We start from the raw sequence: 20,925 nt of genomic DNA, 5'->3' as shown, positions 1-20,925 counted from the left end.
CTACTCTATTTCTTACTCAATTAGGAAAACTCACCTGATAAAAGGAGCAAGAAATTACCCTGCTTAATGACACAGATAAGGGAAGAAAACAGAAGCATTTAATTCCCATAAGGATCTCTTGTCTTTGTCTCAGCCTGCTTTTTATGCCTGGATTATGCTAACACTATTAATCTTTGTGTCTGTGACTAACTCCTGGGTTTTTATGTTAGTGACCTGATTCTGCACTAACATGCTCCTCCCAGTTTGGTGAAGCTCCCCATGTGATCTATTCTTCCCCCTAAATAAAGTTGAAAAATTTGGCTGGGATCAGTGAGTGCTGCTGAGGTAGCGGGTGTGTGGAGCTATTCCACCCTCCCCGCATCCGCAGCACAAATAACGTGCCTGTTCAGCACTATCTGCCTCTCGGTTTTAAAGACCAAGGGGGGACGAGACTGGCCAGTTAGCAAGGTCTCAGGCTACCTCCATGGTCAGGCTTCAGCACGGGCTCCCAGCCTTGCCGCCCCCTGATCACTCTCCCCTTTTGAAAGTAGCCCAGCGAGCCGAGGGATATGTGCCCGGAGAAGGTGAGTACTGCATGGCTATGATGAATCCTTTGTGCGGAACCGGAGGCTCATTAGAAAGTGGAGGAGGGAGGGGGCAGCGGTTGCAATTTTTTAAATGGACACAGTCAAAAGCCTCCTTTCCTTCCCCGTTATGCGAAGGGCACATGTGCCCCTTTCAGAGGGAATCTACCTAATGAGCTGATTTCCTGACAAAGCTCATTTTCCTGGTGCGGGGCGCAGAGCGCAGCAGCAAAAAGCCCAACCATCGGAAACTGCCGGCTGCAGATGTGCTGTTTGTCCGGCTGGGCAGGCGGGTGCCTCGCCGGGCACAGCTCAGAGGGCTGCTCCCGCTGCATCCTGCTCCAGCCCTCCGCAGCCTCCCAGCCGGGGGCACGGCACGGTGTGGTACCCGGTGCGCGGGGCTGGCACAGCACCGGGCGTCGCAGCACCTGGCGTGCGGGGCTGGCACGGCATAGCTGGCACCCGGCGTGCAGGGTTGGCATGGCACGGCACCGCGATACCCGGCGTGCGAGGCTGGCACAGCGCAGCACCGCACAGCACGGTACCAGCACGCAGGCTGGCACGGCACAGCACCGCACCGGGCAGCGCGGTACCAGCGTGCGGGACTGGCACGGCACAGCCCGGAGCAGAGCAGCATCCAGGGCTGCACTGCTCACCCCGCCGCCCCCCAGCCTGGCCCAGGGCGACTCGTGGCCCCCAGTGGGGCTTATCCAGCTCTAGTCAGAGGTGTGACCGTCCTCCCCTGGGTACCAGCAGCTTTCCACGCATACACCCACCACGCACCCACCCTTCACAAAAACATGTGTTACATCCTCCCTCATAGCACAAAGGTGCGCCGAACACCCCTATAAACACACCCTCCTCTTCTCACGCAGTGTACATCTTGCTCTCCATCCCCACCGGCACCCCAGGGACCCCTCACCCTTTCCCTTTCATCATGCACCCGCTTCTCCACATGCATATAAGCCTCCCCCTCAGTTACCCATGTTACTTGTCCCCTTTGTTCACCCACAGAGTAGCACACCCTTTCCTCCTCCTCCATACATACACCTGGTCAGTATGTCTTGCTACCTATGCATGAAGGCTGAACCCCTCAACCCACAAAGGGGGGAAGGCGACATGCCCCTCGTCCCCTTCCACCCACAGCTAAAGCAGTGCACAGGCACCTGCCATGTAACCCACTGATCTCTAACACGTTAACTGACCTCAAATGCATTTCACATAACTTTTCCCGTTTGGAATGTGATTTGGAGCTAAAAGGGAAGTCAGTGCTCACAAGTAAGCACTGAATGCTTACAGAAAGTCTTTATTCCCTTCTCCTCATTTGCCTTCTCCTTTAGCCTCGGTGCTGGGACCAGCTTACTGCACACCAGTTCTACCCACCTCGGAGACAAGCTACCTGGGCTTTAAGAGTGGGAGAGGAGGGCAGTGAGGAGGAAGGAGGGGTGCTTGCTGCTTACCTAGAGCTCTCAAATTAGACAGAGACTGTCCCCAGTCCATGCTGTGGGAAAAGAAATGTGATCTTATTCCAGAAATGTACAGACACAAAGTAGCTGCATCTAAAATGACATTCATCACTCCCCCTCTCAGCCCCCTGCTCCCTCCCACCCTTTAACTTATTATTTTTCTTGCACAATTTTAAAGGTGAATTTCCCTGAGTATTGAATATATTGTAGTCCTAGACTGTAACTATTCACCAAGAACAGGCACACTGGCTGGAAGGAGAAGAGTTTTCTTTTTAAATGAGTTGGATGAATACTTGAATGTTCAAACAATCTTTTGCTCTTTGGCACATTTAAAAAAAAATGTTATCCCTGCGGGAGTTTCAATCTTGGCAGATTTTAGATCCAAGAGAAAGGCTGCAAAGCGTCCCATCTGTAATTACTTTCCTTGCTAGCAGTAGGGAAGGAGGAAAAAAGGAGAGAAGAGATTAAAAAAGGGAGGGGGATACAAAAGCAGATCTCATTTGTTCATCTCCCTTTCACAACCAGTTAGCCCAGAATCAGAACCCTCCCTCACCTGCAAAGAAAACGAGAATTTAATGAAAAGGCCACTGATTGTCTTAAGATCTTATTTTATGAAGGTTCTTAGGTTTTGGTTCTGTTCATTTGAATTCAGCTCTAAACAGCTTTCAGTTTTAGTTTATCCTGTAACTCAAGAGAACAATTAACCATCCACTTGTACCTGGACTGGTAAGTACTTGTTCTGACTCCAAAAAACATGTAACACAGCATCAGGACAAGCTGATCCTAGAAACAGGCAAATGGAGAAAATCGCTGAGCAAGTTTAAGCATCAGTGTAGGCTAGGGAATTGTTTGCACTCTGGGATTTGTGTTTTCACAGAGTAACATTTAAAATACAGACTAATGGAAAAATTCACAGGCTGCCTCTGTAATCGCAGGATGTAGTTGCCCCTGATTTTGAGAGGTGTGTGGGAAGAACAGCATAGAATGTTGTGCAAAAGAAATTAACATAAACTGAATTAGCAAAAAGTTAACCATGAAAGACAATTTCAAAGGGAAAAAAGAATCCACATTTTACAGGGTACATTTTTTAGCTGATGATATAAGATTGTTCCTTTAGTAGGAAAAACAAAGAATGGCTTATCAGGAAAATCCGCCCTCCGAAAAGAGGAATACTGTGTGCTGTTTTCAGAAAAACAATTCCAACAGAGTTTTTAAAATGCAGTGAAGCCTATTTTGAAGTGAACATCATGAAGGAACAGATCTGTTCAACTGCTTAGAGAGCACCACTTTGATACAGCACTGTTTTCCAAGTTTGAAAGAAAAGGGGAAAAAAATTCAAGCCCTTCCCCAAATATGAGCACGTGAAAGGAATAAGACTCAGTGTCTCTTCCTAACATGTTTTATTGCAGCACACCTAAGCCTCAGTCAGCACACCTATGGGGAGCATTTAACACACAGTTTCAAAGCTACCCTAAAAATGTCATACAAGGATTTCATTGATCAGCATGATAAACTTTCTTCACATCACTATATAGACAAGAAGGCTAAAATATGTATCACAGGTACATTTTCATAACACTGGTTTAAGGAGGGAATTCGTCAAGCGTTCAGTCTATAATAGGACTTACATGTAGTTTGTTCCTACTAACAGCCACCAGCAACTTCCATAAGGATTTGGACTTTGCACAGACAAAAGATAGTATTTGCCAAAACGTGCAGTTACAAGAAGGCTGTAATCACACCTAAAAAGCTGCTGGTGTTTATCAAATCACAGTTATACTAAATTAACGTGTAATACTATCATGAGAAGTCACCGATAAAATCAGTGGGATGAATATCAGAGAGAGTCTAAATCTACAGCACAACAGGTCTGTTGCTTCAATTGCTCTACGCTTCAGGGATTACTTAATTAAAATTAAAACCTTAAAAACCAGAATCAGCTCCATATGGGTTCTCTATAACCTAAATGCCCAGGAAAACAGTACATTACATTTATGGTCCACGCTAAGCACAGACACCTGCCCACACGAGTTCTTCTGGAACAAAAGCAGATGTCCTGAGCAGTCACACAGCCTGCAACTTCCATCTGAATCAAAGGAAGCTGTTTTGCTCAGCATCTCTCAATGCAGAGGTAAGATGGCATCAGGTTCTGCTCTGAAATTACTTGCTTTTGTCATACACAGACTGCCCCTCAAAGTTATCCAAGCCCATTGCAGCTTTAAGGAGAATCAGGATCCCACTGATACCGTTCCTTTTATAGGAACAAGACAACTTTCTGTTGGCTTACGGAGCTGACCAATGTTGGAATGAGTTATTACAAGGGCTTCCAAAACTTGCTGTCTTTTCCTGCATAAGGGAGGAGAAAACCTCAGGTATAATGAAGACAGAACAGGCCAAACAACTGCTAAAAGCAGAGTTTTCTTGCTCACTAGGATAAAAATAGTGTAAAGCATTCTGAGAGACTAGGGCTAGAATTTTATACACTTAATTAAAAGATTGACTTGCTTAAATCTTTATCTGAGGTGCCAGTTATATCATTGGATGTAATCGTAAGGGGTTTATGCAAATTAAGTTTCTAAGGATATAAAAATCTAATATAGATCATTTTTTCTATTTTGTTTTGAGATTAACAATACAGAAGACAAAGGCATAAAGAGGTTGTTTAATTTTAGGACTTCTCAGATAAATCTATGGTGTTTTACACCTACAAACCCGGTGACACAAACATACCTAAAGCATCCTTCTGTAATAACCAGATGTTTATTATTTAAGCCTACACCTCCAAAGTACACAGAACCTACTGGAAAGTATGAAGCCTAACTGGTTCTCAGCTGAAAGCTGATCAGCACTTTGTAGACTTGAAACCTTAAGATTTCCAAAAGTATTTTAAGCATCCAAAGCTAAAGACAGATGTGTACTAGTATGTACATGGATTTTGAAAATGGCAAGGGTGGTCTTACGTACATATTTAAAATACTCCTAAAATCTGGCCCTTTGTTCTTACACATGAGGTGACAGAAGATGCAGTGAAAAATAAGTAGCAAGGCTAAAACATCTCACTACATGCTTTTTGAAGCTTTTCCTGCCTTCTCTCCTTCTCCCATTCCTTCCTCCTTTCCCTCCCTCCTCCTTGTCCCCGCTTTCATTTGCTCTCACTCTGGCTTTCATTTGCGATTTTGTGCACAAGTGTATTAGTAGATGTCTTGCTACACTAGCTCTGGAGGAGGAGGAGAAGAATCATTCACATATCAGGTTTACAACATGACGGATACATTTCATACAAATGTTTTTACATCAAAAAGATGCAAATTTAGAGAAAGCAGGCACATTCTTCCGTACTGCAATAAAAATGGAAGAGACAAGTTGAAAGGCAGCAGGGAAATTTACAAGCAAGCTGAAGGCAGAAAGCAAGCAAGCAAGCCTGAAACTATATTAAAAAGCCAATATATATTTAAGATGATATAAACACTAAAAGTAATTCAACATTTGAAAATGCACAGTGTGTGTATGGATGACTGCATGAGAGAGACACACACGCAAAGACAGAAACCAAAGATTCTCCTACTACTGAAATCAAAGAGATTTTTTATATTAATTCACGAGGAGCAGGTTTATAGTTTCAGGTCAGTCATCTTTACTTTGGAAAGATGTTTTTGTGTTCATTTCAGAACTGTATTATACATTTTTCTCACTTGCTGCTCGTTTATATGTCCTTATAAATCATTCTTACTCAATCAATATCATCAAGAAGTCAAAAGAAGTTTGAGTTAGCCTAAGGGTCAGGTATGCACAATCAGCTTCCTATTAAAACAACAAAAATGCAGTAGCTCACGTATAATATCTGGCCTTCATCCTTCCAATGAAGCTGAAGATTTCAGACATTCACCAAACTCGGTCCTTCCTTTAACTGAAACACAGAATCAGAAAACAGAGTTATCCTAACAATAAAAAAAAAAAACCCAAACCAAAACACAAACCAAACCATAGCCAATTAAAACTTCATACAAGTCTGGTCTCCCACCCAGCATTTTGACTTTTTTATTTCTTTTGTTTTAAGGATTCAATGCAAATCATCATTACTCTTTTTAATATAAAACTGATAATGTCATTGTTACCAAGTCACCAGCAAACAGAGGCAAGTTTTGCCCTTATAAAAAGGGAGGAGTCTCAGTGAAATCAAAAAGTTGTTGATCAACACTCTTATCCCTCTTCAGTAATTCAGTATTTGACAGATGCCAATAACCTGAATTAATATTTGAGACACTGATTTTTGTTACTGTAATTTCCTTTGTTCCTCTCATATAAATTGCACCCATCCTGCTCTTACTTTCCACCCTCAAAAACTACACAAAACCTCAAAAACGTATTTGTCTCTACTTTGTTGGAGTACGCTACCTAGAGGCACAGAGGTCAAGCTTGAAGAACAAAAGGAAAGACAATGCCTGTCCTAAGGACATTACAAAACAAGGAGCAGATTTTGTCCTCCCCGTCTTATACTGATTTGTACTTTACTTTAAACATTAGCTTGCCAGAACAGAAAGATATGAAAACATGAGCCACGGTAGCAAAGTCCGTATCTAGGCAAGGACATGTGCTACATCAATAGCCTGTGCTTATGTAAGTATCAAAGTAAAACATTACTATTTCATTAAAAGGTTTAGAAATCTATTCAGCTTACAGATATTCTAATATGCTTTCATCAAAAGCTTCTTCCAACAAATCAGTACTCCCAGACAAAAAAAAAATCACTCAAATTATTTTTGTAAATACCTGAACCTTTCCAACATATTTTATTAAATGTTAATGGGAATTAAATGTGCACAGTCCTGAGATACTAGTTTGCACGTTTGTAATGCTTGGACAAAATACACTGAAGACTTATGACTCACACAAAACCAACAAAACAATGTAAGAATAAATTATTCTCTACTGTTTGAATTAAATTAGAGCATGGACGATGAAGAATGTTTTGGGTTTTTTTAATGAAGTTTTCTCATGAGAATGTGTTGACATTGAAACTTCAGTAGATGGAACCTGGTCAACCTGAAATGTGTGCTTTGTGTGCGTGTACGAGTGTGTACTTAATCCAGCGATTACAGATAACATGAACAGTCTTCTTGCAATTTAAGCAGAGTACTAGAGGTCCAACTCTCTCTCAAAACCTGAAATCTCAGTAGGACATTGTGATATGAGTTGATGCTAAGACATTTACCTCTACTACTACTGTGGTCTCACCACTGCTGAGTAGATGCAAATCATCACTTCCCTCAGCTTACTGGCAACACTCTAATGCAGGCGAGGATGCCATTGGACTCATGTTCAGCGTGGTGTCCAACAGGACCCCCAGGTCCTTTTCTGCAAAGCCGCTTTCCAGCCAGTTGGCCGCCAGCATGTACTTGTGTGTGAGGCTGCTCCTCTCCAGGAGCAGGTCTTTGCATTTCCCCTTGTTGAACTTCATGAGGTTCCTCTCTGTCCACTTCTTCAGCTTGTTGAGGCCCCTCTGAATGGCAGGGCAACTATCTGGTTTATCAGCCAGTCCTCCTCATTTTGTATCATTTGCAAACCTGCTGAGTGTACACTCCATCTCATCATCTAAGTCATCAATGATGATATTGAACAGCACTGATCCCAATATCAACCCCTAGGGTACTCCACTACTGACTTGCCTCCAAGTGGACTTTGTGCTGCTGATCTCAACCCTTTGAGACCAGCAGCTCAGCCAGTCTTAAATCCACCTCACTGTCCATTTATCCAGTCCATATTTCATCAGTTTGTCTATGAAATGGTCTGGGAGGCAGTGGAAAAAGCCTCTCCAAAGTCAAGATAAACAACATCCACTGCTCTCCTTCATCCACTGGGCTAATCATTTTGTCGTAGAAGGCTACCAGTTTGGTCAAGGTTACTTTCCCTCTCATATATCCATGCTGACTACACCCAATTACCTTCTTGTCCTTAATATGTTTGGAAATGGTTTCCAAAAAGATTTGCTATGTTACCTTCTCAAGGGACTGAAGTGAGGCTGACCAGCCTGTACTTCCCCAGATCCTCCTCCTTGCCCTTCCTGAAGATAGGAATGAAATTTACTTGCTTCCGGTCCTCTGAAACCTCCCACAGCTCACCATGACCTTTAAAAACTTATTGAGAATGGTCTTGCAATGACACCGTCCAGCTTCCTCAGCACTTCATGGGTGTATCCCAACAGCTCCCATGGGTTTGTGAACGTTCAGTAGTTTCTTTAAGCATTCCCTAACTTGATACTCTCATATCAAGGGTAAACAAATCCTCACTGTGCAACACTTTTCTACTGGTCTTAGGGGGCTGGAAATGCTGAGGGCAAATCTGACCAGTAAAGACTGAAGCGAAGAAGGTATTGAGCGCCTTGGCCTCTTCCACATCCTTGGTCATCACATCCCCTGCCCCATTCAGGCCCACATTTGCCCCAGCCTTTCTGTTGCTGCAGATACGCCTGCTTCTACCTCCTGCATGCTTCATTTTTATGTTTGAGTTTTGTCAGGAGCTCCTTGTTCATCCCTGCAGATATCCTGCCACCATCACTTGATTTCCTGCACGTTGGGATGGACCATTCCTGAGTTTGGAGGAGGTGATCCTTGGAAATCAACCAGATCTCCTGGACCCCTCTTCTCTCCAAGAGTGTCCTACATGAAAGTCTTCCAAGCAGGTCCCTGAAAAGGCCAAGGTCTGCTCTCTTGAGCTTCCATGGCAGCACTCTGTTGTGTGAGCCATGTCTGCGATCCCAGTGAGCTCATCACCTTGCAACTTCGTGAAGACCTCTAATTCCTCCTCTTGTTTCTTCTCCATACTCCATGCATTACTGTACGGGCACTTCAGATCAACACCCAGTCATGTTGATTCCGAGGAAAAAGCAAGAGCTCCTCCCATAAAGCTTTCTTCTTGGCACTTGCTTATTTCTGTGCAGAGACTTGAGGTGGGCCCCCTTCAGCCATGTTTTGCAGTTTTTGAGGTTTCTCTCTTCCACATCACCCTGCACCCTTTGCTTGCCAACCTGGTTCACCACTTCATCCAAGCAAAAGGAAGAAGCATTCTTTGCCCTCAAGAAGCTTAAAAGCAAGGCAGACTAGAAAGCGGTGGTAGCATTGCCATATTACCCACAGACACCAAGTGGTTTGGTCATAGTCACTCAAGAGTCCGCAGCAGAGCCACAACAGAATCCTCAGACATTGTTTTGAAGGGCAGAGATTTGTCCGTAAAAGCAGTCTCCTTCTCCCAAAATGCAGCTGAAGCACAAGCAGTACTTTGCAGACTTAAGATTTCTAAAAGCACTCCTGTTTTGTTTTTGAAAATACACATAGCTGAACTGACGGTGAAATGGAGTTACAAATAACATCCACTCACCTTCTTGGAACAGTACCGTACAGTACCAGATGCCTAATGATTTTATATCTTTTATATTTTATATTCCCCATAGGAATCTGATAGCTGTGGATACAGATGAGATACAGGTTCAGGCAAGTATGACAAGATCTGATTTTCATTAGTACCGAGACATTCCACCTTCCTGACTTTCACGTGGGTGGTGAACACTTAGCTACTCCATAAATCAGAAGGGCATTTCTCAGTTTCTTAAGTTCTTTTATTGCAGTTTCTTTCTTTAGGCTACTTGAGAAAGATGTTGAATACATAGCCAAGTAGCAGTAAAATATTCTATTGTCATAACCTCCTGATATACGACCTGCCAGTAGCGCAACATGTAGACGTTCATCAAAGATGTGGTATGTTGCACTTGTTCCCTTATGTGAAATGAACTTCAATCAGCTTTACAAACACGTATATTTTTGTTCTAAAATACAGTAAAATCTGGCTTTTAAACTTTCTTTAAAAATCAACATTTATTTTGGACTATGTGAACATATTGTTCCAAACTGGCAAGAACTGCTCATTTACATCTTTTAACATCAACAGAATGCTAATCTATAGTAAACAGTCTTTATTACAAACAAGAACGTGCTGTTAATTAGTAAGAGAGACCCTCAGTTCCCTGTTAGCCTGAGTGGGATGAACCACACATTTCTATAAAGAGGATGAATTACGACTGCATCCTACCAAACAGAGCATCTCCGAACAAACAGTTATGCTGCAAGATCTCTGAAACCTAATTTTGGCCTCAAAGCATTTGGGAGTAGGGTGGAGGGGGTTTAGAGCAATCTGTTATTTGAAACAAATAGCTCTGAAAGTGCTTACAGCTCCTCAAAGTAAAATATCCTGGGGGCAAATCCTACTGTCCCGAGTGCAAGCAGAAATCAGTAAGAGCAGACCAGCCTTGTTCCTCATCAGATTTAACTCTAAAATGGGATTTGGAACAGGGGAGGGAAGGGGGAGGGCAGACCAGCTCTTCACCTTCTCCAGACCAGCTCTTAACTTCAGAACTGCTCAGATGAGTAAGTTTTTTAGGATTTGTCACACACAGCATGTATGAAAGCCAAATGACTTAAATGTATTTGAAATTCTATCAGACTTATGAAAGAGTAAGGTTTTTAAATTCTCGATTACAGCTCACTGCCTTTAGGGGAGCTCACCTCTTAAATAATCCTGTGTCATTTTTCACCCAGGTCATTTTTCCAGATTCCAGATTTGCAATCAGTGAGGACACCTCCCAAACTCCAGTATAACGAGGACAAAAACCCCAAATCAAAATCCTCTCCAGACAAGCCAAGTCTGAGAGCAAATATCAAAGAAGAGGGGAAAATAAAAACCCTTCGTTAATATGAGAGCTCCTGTTTTGTAGCTGATTTTGTTAATGCCTATGATGTTAGCAAAACCAAGCCTGCCCCTCAGTAAAAAAATATGCCTTTGATTTCACTCTCTATTGGGAATATTTGGGGGAAGGAAAAAAAACCTCTCACTGAACAAATTCATAAGGTATAAACTACACTTGTTGCAGTGCTTGTTTTTCTTTTAAGCCTGAGGATAAGCCCTGCCACCACAATGTTACTGGAAAATTGATTCGATTTTCTTCAATTATCTGTTCAAGAAAACACAGAATCACAAACTGGCAGTCAGCTGAGCAGCCTTCCCCCGCCCCTTGATAAAGAAGACAACAGTGCACACACGTTTCTGACTTAGACAACTTTGGATATAGATGACCTGTGCTGTAAACTTTGTGACACACACTGTTATTCCTATGCTCCCTGGCTTCATAAACAAACAAAGCTGCTGAGCCTCATCTATGCCTGGAGAACCCGAGGAGAAAACTGTCTTACGAATGACAGAGGTGACAAGGGAATCATAGTCCTTGCTTCTTCAGAAATTTTGACCGAGTGAGAACAACTCCTGAATCCCAATGAGGCCCAAGTTCAAAGAAGTTCCTGTACCCGCACTTTTGGCCTCAACAGACTATGAAAACTTTGCTAAACTAAACACAACCAGAGACACTGAAACTAAGCAGCTAGAGGGGTCCCTCTCATCCACTATTGCACTGATAATAGTGCTGATTATTATTTTCTCTTTGATAATGACATCCCTAGTAACCTACTGTTTTCACAAGTGGAAACTGAGAGGTAAAAAACTGCAGAAAGCACAAGAAGAGTATCAGAAAGACCACGAAAAGAGCATTTTTCAAAGCACGCCTGGACTTGTTTCATAAAAAAAAGGATCCACCATGAAACACTCTTGCATTACCTGAAAATGAAAATAATAAAAGAACGGCAACTATGACATTTCCAAGCAAATATATCCTTGTTTTATCTCATTTATAAGAGTTGTTAGCAGTTTGGAGATTTCCTACAGCTTTATTATACATATATATATATTTATATATTTAGTCTCATTTGTGCAAAGTAAAACCAAACGCAATCATGTCTTTTTAATCTCTATTGTATTACTAAAACAGTAAATCTAAATCTGTTGCTCGCACTCTTTCAAAAATCCACTGGCCCGTGGAAGGCAAAAGGTCAGATTTTGGTTAATGCAAACCAACACAGCTGATAAAACCCAGTGGAGTTGTGTTGTCTTGCACTGATGTAGTCATCTGGCTGAAGATTTTGAAATCCAACTGGAGTCTTAAGTAAATCAGATTCACAGATATTCAGCAGTAGCAGCCTGGTCCTGAAAGCCTGGAGCTGAAGAAGTCTCCATGTCTTCAGCCACAGTTCCATGCAGAAAGCACGCAGGACCAAGCCCTAAATTTTGTTGTTAGCGGGTGGTAAGTCAGCATTTCTTTCACATAAGGTTCAGTGCTGAGAGGTGCTAGTGGCATTCCAACCGTAAGTGGATTAAGGACATCCAATGCTAGTGGAACCTAACTTACCAAGGAAAGAGCAAGCCTAACGCACTTTTTTAACTAGGCTTGTAATTATTTTTAAACCAACCATACAATGGTGTGTTTCTATTTTCATAGCCTGTAATATTATGTCACAGAAAAATGACAGATCTATTGTGAGTAGCATATACAAGTAATATTTTCTAACAAAGTGATGGATGTAATATTAATATACGTAATTGTTTTAAAAAGTAGAAAACATGTAAAATTACAAACAAAAACCCTGCTCAAGTATATAGCTTGCTTGCAATTACCATTAATGCTGTATGTATTTTTTAAACAAGCTATAATACTGTGATGATGCTGTAAACTTACTTCTGTAGGCAAAAAATGTTCTATTTAAAAATGTCAAGATGAAGGATGTAAATGTTCTTAAAGTGCTATCAACTAAAAACATGAATTTTCACAGAATATTCTAAAGGATTCTGTTACATGCTACAGATATATTTTACAAACGTATTTATGGATCATACACGCTAGTCTATGTGAGAACAAACAGTACTATTTTATTACAAAATAAATAAATGAATAAATAAGCAGTGAATATCCATGCCCAGAAGCTGGAAAATGTTTTTTTTTTAAGGTACCCTGATCAATTCTGCAGGTAATTTGAAAGACAGAGGACCTAGTACCTTCCTGACAGAAGGTATGCGCTCCCCCTCATTTCCCAGCCTCCCCCCATACAGATCATGCTGCTGTCAGTGTAGGCAAAGATCTTCAGAATCAGTTGTGGAGGAAAAAGGAACAGTTAGCTAGTTGCATAAAAACAATGCAAATGTAGTATTCATAAGATTAATATATGTATTCACAAAATTAAAAAACATTTTTTAAACACAGTGGCATTTAGAATACAACTCTGTTGCAGGCAGTAACAATTTGCACTTGTGTCGAGGTTAGCTCTTATTGAGTGGAGACAATAAAAAGTCATTCTCTGAAAATCATACGGAATGGTAATAAAATTACAATTTGAAGAATGCAAGTATATTTCAAAATGCTTTAAAAATACATAGCTGGAAGCACTCCAGCTCTTGCTGGAGTATGTGTGTATGATTTGGAATAACTGCACTGAAAGCTATGATTCAGGTTTTTACTGAAGAAGAATCTGGGTGGTGTGTCAGCTAACAATTTCACAGGGGAACATGATCCCTTCCAGGAGCAAAACCTTGTCCTCAGTGCCACCAGTTTAAAATTTTCTGTCAAGCTTCCAGTATGAACAAAGGGGTTCAGCTCCGCTTCTTGGAAGCTGATCAAACTGGCTATGGTAAAAAAAAAAACAACTGACTCTTGCCACACAACAAAACCATGACTGGGAAATGGATTTATGAAAAGGCAGTGGCCCCAAGAGAGCCTGAAGCATTTCAGTTTTTAGTGTAGCTTCAGAGAAAAGATTTAAGATTAATGTACGGACTGCTGGACCAGTGGGACCAGGTCCCACCTGGCTCTACGTGACCTTGCTCAAGCAGGGGGTTGGACAAGATGACCTCCAGAGCTACCTTCCAACCTCCACCATTCTGTGATTACGTATTTCACAAGTAGCTGGAAATCAGTATTCAAACGTGTTTATCTTTGTTCCCAGTTCATATCCAGGCAAGTTAATTGCACTAAAACTTCATTCAAACATGTGCTAGTAACCTATTGTGAATGAGATGGAAGTTTATCCTAGAGGAGAAACAAACACAAAGTCTCATGGCCCGACAGATGGTTAGAAACAAGACTAAGGAATGACTAAGCCTGGAAGCCAGGTTAATTTTTTTTTTTATAGAGAAAGCTAGGGCAAATGAAAGTGGAAATTACATTGCTGCAGTCCACAGGAAACTTATTTTAATGATAATTTGAGGAATATAATTTTATCCAAAGGGTCAGTTATAAAGTATAGCATCACGGAACCGGTTATCAGCATACACATCATATAAAACAATGTATATACGAAAACCCCTTCTGCATTTGCATGAAGTTCAGAGCAATAAACTGTACTACATCACAAATCATCCAGAAGATTAAATAATGCAACTGTGTGTAGCATGAAAGCTAGAAAGCAAAAGCTCCGAAGTACTCTTAATAGGCAGATTGCTTTGTTTCAGTACTACAGCTGCTTACCATATGAATCACCCTTGATCCACCTCACTCCTTTTATGCCCCAGCAAGCACAAACAAGGGAGCAGATGAATAAATATTTCTTGATCGTAGTTTTAGAGTGTTTCTTTGGATCAAAAGAAAAATCTACTGCTGAGGAAGGGGAGGTGGAGCTCCTGTGAGGGGGAAAGAGACATGATCTACCTTTTTTTTTCCTACGTCCTCCATGTCAGAATTTTTGGCTCTCTAGTCTCAAACACTGCAGGATTATAAAATAAATGGTTTAGAGACTCAGATCATTCATTGCATTGTACATCCCTAATAGCTGCTACAAGAAAGCAAAAGACAAATGCTCAGATCTCAAAGTCATTCTTGATAAAAAATGAAAGAACTGTAGCGAGCAGCAGGAAAACACATGCAACAGACGTAAGCAAAATATGCTTTGATTTTTCAGAAGAGCTATCTGAATTGTCTTTGTAACATTTATGCAAACAAACAAGAACTGTACAGCCACTGTACTGTGCGAGTATGAATACTATTTTACAGGCAAATATTGTCAGATGCCTAACCCAAATAGCTCATAGTTCAATGTATTTACATAAAGGCTTGACAAGAGTTGCGAAGAAATATTTCGGTATTTCTAGAAAGCATCTATGTACTGAAAGCAAAAATATCAAAATGCCTTCTTTTACTTATAAAAATAATCAAGCCATATTTAGAGTCCTGGAACTCACTTTCTGTGGTTTTTGTACAGGCTGAAAGCTGTGCTCGTTGGCAACAACAACAAAATTACATTTTCAAAGGATCCAATTCCTGATCACCACTTCTATATCTGACAGCCCTTATGAGACTTCACATGGAATAATGGGCGTCCTTCACCTAGCGTTAAGCAGATTGCTAGAGACTTCGAAAGACTCGAGAGAAACAGGGAGTGTAGTCCAAAGCAAATAAGGAACAGAGATGGAGTATCTAAAAAGAAAAGGTTTATAAGATTGGACAGTAGGAGATTTAAGGGATTTAAACATTTCTAAGCATTACAGAGTAATGGGAAGAAACAAGCAGCAGTTTACTCCTTCTATAGGTAGCTATGTAATCTGCAGTGACAATTGAAAAGTAAAAGTCAAGCTTAGGCGAATATTTTCGATGGACTATTAAACCTGCTGTTTACAAGAAAACACAATAAACTGCCGATGAAGCAGTGATGACAACAAGCTTTGAACAACTTAGGGCTGCATTACGTTTTCACTTGGGGCTTGACCTACTCAGGATCAACTCTCAGTGAAATCATTCAAGGTAGGTTTTTAAGCACCAAAAGGCAGATATTCGCTAACGCAGGTGGGCCTATCTACCTCTATACCCTAGCATTTCTTTTCAGGTTTTCCATTGATTTGTGGGAAGTGAAAACAAGAGGCTAAAGAGCTGTCAAGCACTCTTATAAACAATACATGGCATACAAAAGAAAATAACTACATGGGTATAAAATACAAAACCAACTTCAACAATACATATTCTTGTCCCAAAATGGGAAAATAAAATGCAACAGTAAGATTTAATCCTACTTGCTTTGTAACAAAAATTCAGTAAGAGTTCATAGATAAGGATATTCCTTCAAGCTTTCCACAGCCTTCAGAGATCTAAATGCACAGAAGTCAGGAAACTGGAGACTGATGAGAGTCAGTAACTTCATGACTCACACAAGTCCAACGGCCACAAGGTCGCTGCAAGAGCAATGCAATGACCTCTTGCTGTCAGCAATAATCAGAAAGGTGGGCTGCATTTGTGCCCACAAATCAGCATACATCTTTTGAGGCTACAATGAAGATGATTTCATTGTCTAGCCCACCGAGATCCCCAGCATAAAGCCATTTTATTTGGACGTGTACTGAATACCAAGCTTTCACCCCCAATATATTCTTTGAAAGACAGTGACTTTGCCATCTTGAAAAATCACAGAAAATTAAAACAAATTCCAAAGTATATCCAAAAAATGCTCAAAAATATTATTTGGCATCTTATTCCATTTTTAATCTATTTTGTTTTTTTCTCTTCCTAGACACCTATCCTATGTAGTTCTATGATTAATTTATTATCATTTCTGGTCCTGTTGGCATCCTCAGTCTTGCTGATTAATTTATGTTATAGTCTCATTATTTCAGTTCTATAAATACCCCATTTCATTTCACTCCTTTCTATAGTTACTTTGCAACCTTCCTTTTCTCCTCCACCTGGGGCTCTCACTTTCAATTTAACATGAGACAGTGGGCAAAGACTGAGCTGAAATCCAGCAATTACACCTCCCTGCCCTGAAAAACGGAATAATTTATTTTTCTTATGGATGGAAGCAGCTGTGAGCTGCTCTGAAATCCCACAAGCAATCCCACAAAAAACAATACTTGTTACTTGTCAGATTAATAATAGAAAGTTTTGGCTTCCACAATTTGAAAAACATATATAGTTGGATTACGATATATTGCAACATTTGCATTTAGGAAGAATAAAGAGCTGAATCATAACCCAGACGCCAGCATGCTGGGCACATCTGGTTCCACCTGCAAGAATATTAAACCACCACCCAATTCATCACTGACAAAACAGGTTATATCCACAACTGTTGGCATTCAGGACATGACTGCCCGCAGAAGACTCTCCCAGTTCTTTATGTCCTTGAGTTGTTTACTACTTTCAGGCCTTACATTTGCTGACCTTTCAGCCTTTGCCATAATTTCCTGGGATCCTCTGAAGGTTTGGGAAAGCTTCTGAGTGCTTCTCCGATAAGTGTAAGCACATCCTGAAATAAAAAGGAAACATGGAAATTACTTGGTTTTGTATTCCTGCCATTCCTCATGTCCTGTATCACAGGCCTACCATTGGCAGCTACATCCACTCCCTCAAAAGCAACTAGGTAGGCAGCACTCATCAGCACAATTTTGCTGGATTTTTAAAGCATTCTGTTTAAAAACTTTGTTGAACAGTGTGGCCAGTGATCTGCCCCATAAAGCAGATTTCTTCCCTAAGGATGGGAAGGAAAAAGCAGCTGGCCTTTTCAAGGAAGCTGGGAGAAAAAACAAGAGAAAAAAGTGAAGCCTCACTTGAGACTGAAGTTCTGAAATCTTAGGTACAGAGCGAATGGGAGTCAAAAATCAGGAGGCTGGCCTTATTAGGTAAAAAAAAGAATGCATGGTACAGTGCACAAATTCCCACTCTGCTCATAAACACAGAAAGATAGGTCTCGGGGCTTCAGAAAACACTACTTATTCATTGCTCAGAAACAACCTGCTTTCAATCTGACTCCCTTTCAAAAAGCGAGAGAAGAGTTCTTCCTTCAGGAAGAAGATCATCCTGAGGAATAGCCACAGAAGACCCAAGGAATTCTGTAAGTTTCAGCTTACATTGCCTACCATCTATTCCAGAGGTGTTTCTTAACAATAACGCTCGAATCTTCCTGACAGCACACACAGACAGAAGAGAGTTCTTCCAAGAATAAACCTCAGTGTATCTGAGAGGCCGTAGCCTCCATGACACGTTGCAGTGTCCTATTCTGAGACTCCTACGCCAAAGGATTAGTAAGGAAGACTAGTATGGGCATAGTTACCTACTAGCACATCATTTTGTTATTTACCATTTTGTCTTGGACAGCCCATCAGAAAACAAACTGTGGAGGAATAATCAAGATGTACCCAAAACAATTCCAGGACATCCTGGGAAAGACCTTCGGCTTATATAAATCAGGCAAGCTCAGATGACTTGATTGGTATGTTAGTCCCAAGTATTTCCTTAATGATATGGAGCCAAATTCTATTTTGACTTACACCGCATTCAGGTCAATCTGATCTCATTGCCATAAATCAGAGGGAAATCTGGCTTGCGAATTCTTTAGTTACAGTATGTATAAAATGTACCACAACTTTTTTTTTTAACAACAGTTGCTTACCCTGGAGTAAACCTGTTCTTCCAGTTTCTCTTGGATTAAAGCACTTTCCACTAGAATCTTCTTTCGTCTGAGAAAGGTAATCTTGGCTAGCTCTGCTTTCTTCTTCTGACAGTCAGGGCACACTGAAGATTCGTGGATTTGAGCTTCTGTCACCTGAAAGATGAGACTTTGATGCAATGAGCAATGTCTGTCCTAGCCAGATGGCCACTTCATTAAAAACAATCAATAAAAATACAGCTATAGATACTGTCTAAAGACAAAAATTTGCTTTTGTAGGCAGTTGTAAGTTATTTCATAATCTTTGTCACAGTATCGTCTTGATGAGCCTGCCCGAATGTTTTCACACTAAATATATTTGCTTTTCCCCAGGTATTACCCCTTCCAGCACTGATAACTTAGTTTCATCAAAATTACCTACTTGTATCTCAGAACCACAGCACTGATCTGTAATATACTATTTCTTCTTGTAATAGGCAAAGTTTCCCTGATGCTTGAGGTTGCATGAACATCACTGACTTCTTCGACAGAAACTATAAAGGTCAAAAAAAATGAAGTCATGTGATCGCCAAGCAACACATCGGTGACCAGCCAAAACCAACTGTGAGGATACAGTTATACCAGCAAAAAATTTGTTTTAATTAGTATAACTCATTTGACCCTGGGTGGATGCTCAGTACAAATTACAATTTTGCAAGTGTAAATCTATACATATTTTGCTGGTGTTAAATATGTTTAGAGCACCACCAGCCGTTAGTTACTCTTGCTTAATGAGCACCCGATGTTCCAGGAAGCCAATCTGTGCATGCTAACCAGTCTTCCACAACAGCAAATACACTAACTCCTGAAGGCTTGATTAGGTTAAATTAACATGTTTTACTCCACCTTTCAAATACTTGATCATCACAACTCAGTAATAGCAATTGTTAATCAGCAATAATTCCACCATTATAACTGCCTGTCTGTAATGAGGCTATAGGAACAGCAGTGGCCCTATGCTGACTGTATACATAAGGCCTTAAGCACCAACCATAGAGGTTATGATTATCTTTACAAGTTCTAAGAGGTAAATAAACTCTGAACCAACTAGTTCAGATATCTAGATGCAGCTCCAAGTCAGAATACAAGCAAAATTCTACCGTTTTCTTTGTAAGATAACCAGTACTACTTCTTAATTCCTATGTTAGTTTATCCACCATGAAATCTTAAGCATATTTAATAGCATTACACAAATGCCAGTATTTGTGGATTTATGACATATCAATAATTTTATCTAATGTAATTTACACAGATTCCATCTGGTTACATAAACACAGTAAATTGCTACAAAAACAGTGGAATCAATCCTAGAAAGTCATGTCTCAAGCCTGTCTTCTTCCTTGATTTCTTCTCCTCTGCATAAAAGTGTTATTACGTGGAAGTAAAGACAGAAGCAAATAGACATAGTAGTCAAAGTTACTTTTCTTAGAAAATGTATTACCACACTGTAAGACAAATAAAGAGGCAGTAAAAATTCTACAAAATTTGGATGGTGGGTTGGTTAACATTAATACAATGGAAGAATGCAGATTGCTGAAATTTCAAAACAATTTAAACAAACAGGAAGCCTGAAATAATCATCATGCCAGAACTGACTTTAAAAGTATTACTCCCTGCTCACCTGGCACAGGTTTTGCAGAGGAATATGTTATCACTTTTACTACGCTATATGGCAATAAATTAAAGCCAGCAAATGTGATAGAGATAAAACAAAATAAATTACTGTGATTACTATTCAAAGCTCATTTTTTGTTTTGTCAGAAATACTTTCCCAGACACAGACACTCTGTACCAATTTCAAACAAAGTACAGACATTTGCCAAGGCCCAGATTTACGGGTAAAGGCATCTGTAGGCAACGGTCACTATTCAAATCCACATAACCACATATTCAAATCCATCTGCAAGCATGAAGCAAGAACACAAGCATCACCGGCCAAAAAAAATACCAGTCTTGAGACTCTTAGATGCAGAGCTGAAGGGAGGAGCTGTGTCACAATGTCTATGCTATGGTGGGAAAAAAACACCAGGCTGGTGAAAAAGAAAAGCACTTTGAATTGTGTGAAGATGATACAGGTGCTTCTTAATAAAGGAACTGATGTAACCAAGATTCTATTGGACATATTTTAATCCTTAATATTACCTACCGTCTAAGAAAGCTGGGCACAGAGGGGAGGTTTTGCCTTTGGAATACTTTTAATGCTGGAGTCATAAAGACTCCACAATCAAACAATATGCAGAATACTTCTATAAATAAGAGGTGCAAACGTACCAGAAAAGAAGGCTTTTTTCCTCAGTTGATACAGGGCTTATTGTGGACTGCAATAACTGACCATCCCAGCCTCGCTCAATCACAAAAACCATTATTTTATCACCAGACAATATTTCACAACAATTTGATTATCTACTAGTAACAGTTCTGCAGTGGCTTTTAACAAAAGGATGAGAAAGGTAAATCTTGAAATATCAAGCAAAAATCTCTTTGAGAGGCCTGAGCGTGGCATCAGTAAGGTCTGCCTGATTTGATCCTTACATTACAGCTTTTTTTTCCAGTAGTTCT

The 20,925-nt window shown here is 40.5% G+C and overlaps 1 protein-coding gene across 1 annotated transcript in view; it reads right to left on the bottom strand.

Annotated features, from left to right (window-relative positions):
* Window positions 1–20,925, bottom strand: part of C12H8orf48 (chromosome 12 C8orf48 homolog) — a 41,200-nt gene that overhangs the window by 7,666 nt on the left and 12,609 nt on the right. Inside the window, 3 exon segments of the mRNA XM_072877114.1 lie at window positions 5,862–5,936; window positions 17,103–17,187; window positions 18,331–18,483. Coding sequence (XP_072733215.1) covers window positions 5,878–5,936; window positions 17,103–17,187; window positions 18,331–18,483 — 297 coding nt within the window. The 3' untranslated portion in view covers window positions 5,862–5,877.

This window comes from Ciconia boyciana, chromosome 12, assembly GCF_034638445.1.
Source record: "Ciconia boyciana chromosome 12, ASM3463844v1, whole genome shotgun sequence".
Classification (NCBI taxonomy): domain Eukaryota; kingdom Metazoa; phylum Chordata; class Aves; order Ciconiiformes; family Ciconiidae; genus Ciconia; species Ciconia boyciana.
The sequence above is the reverse complement of the archived record's forward strand: the minus strand, read 5'-3'. Positions and strand labels throughout refer to the sequence as shown.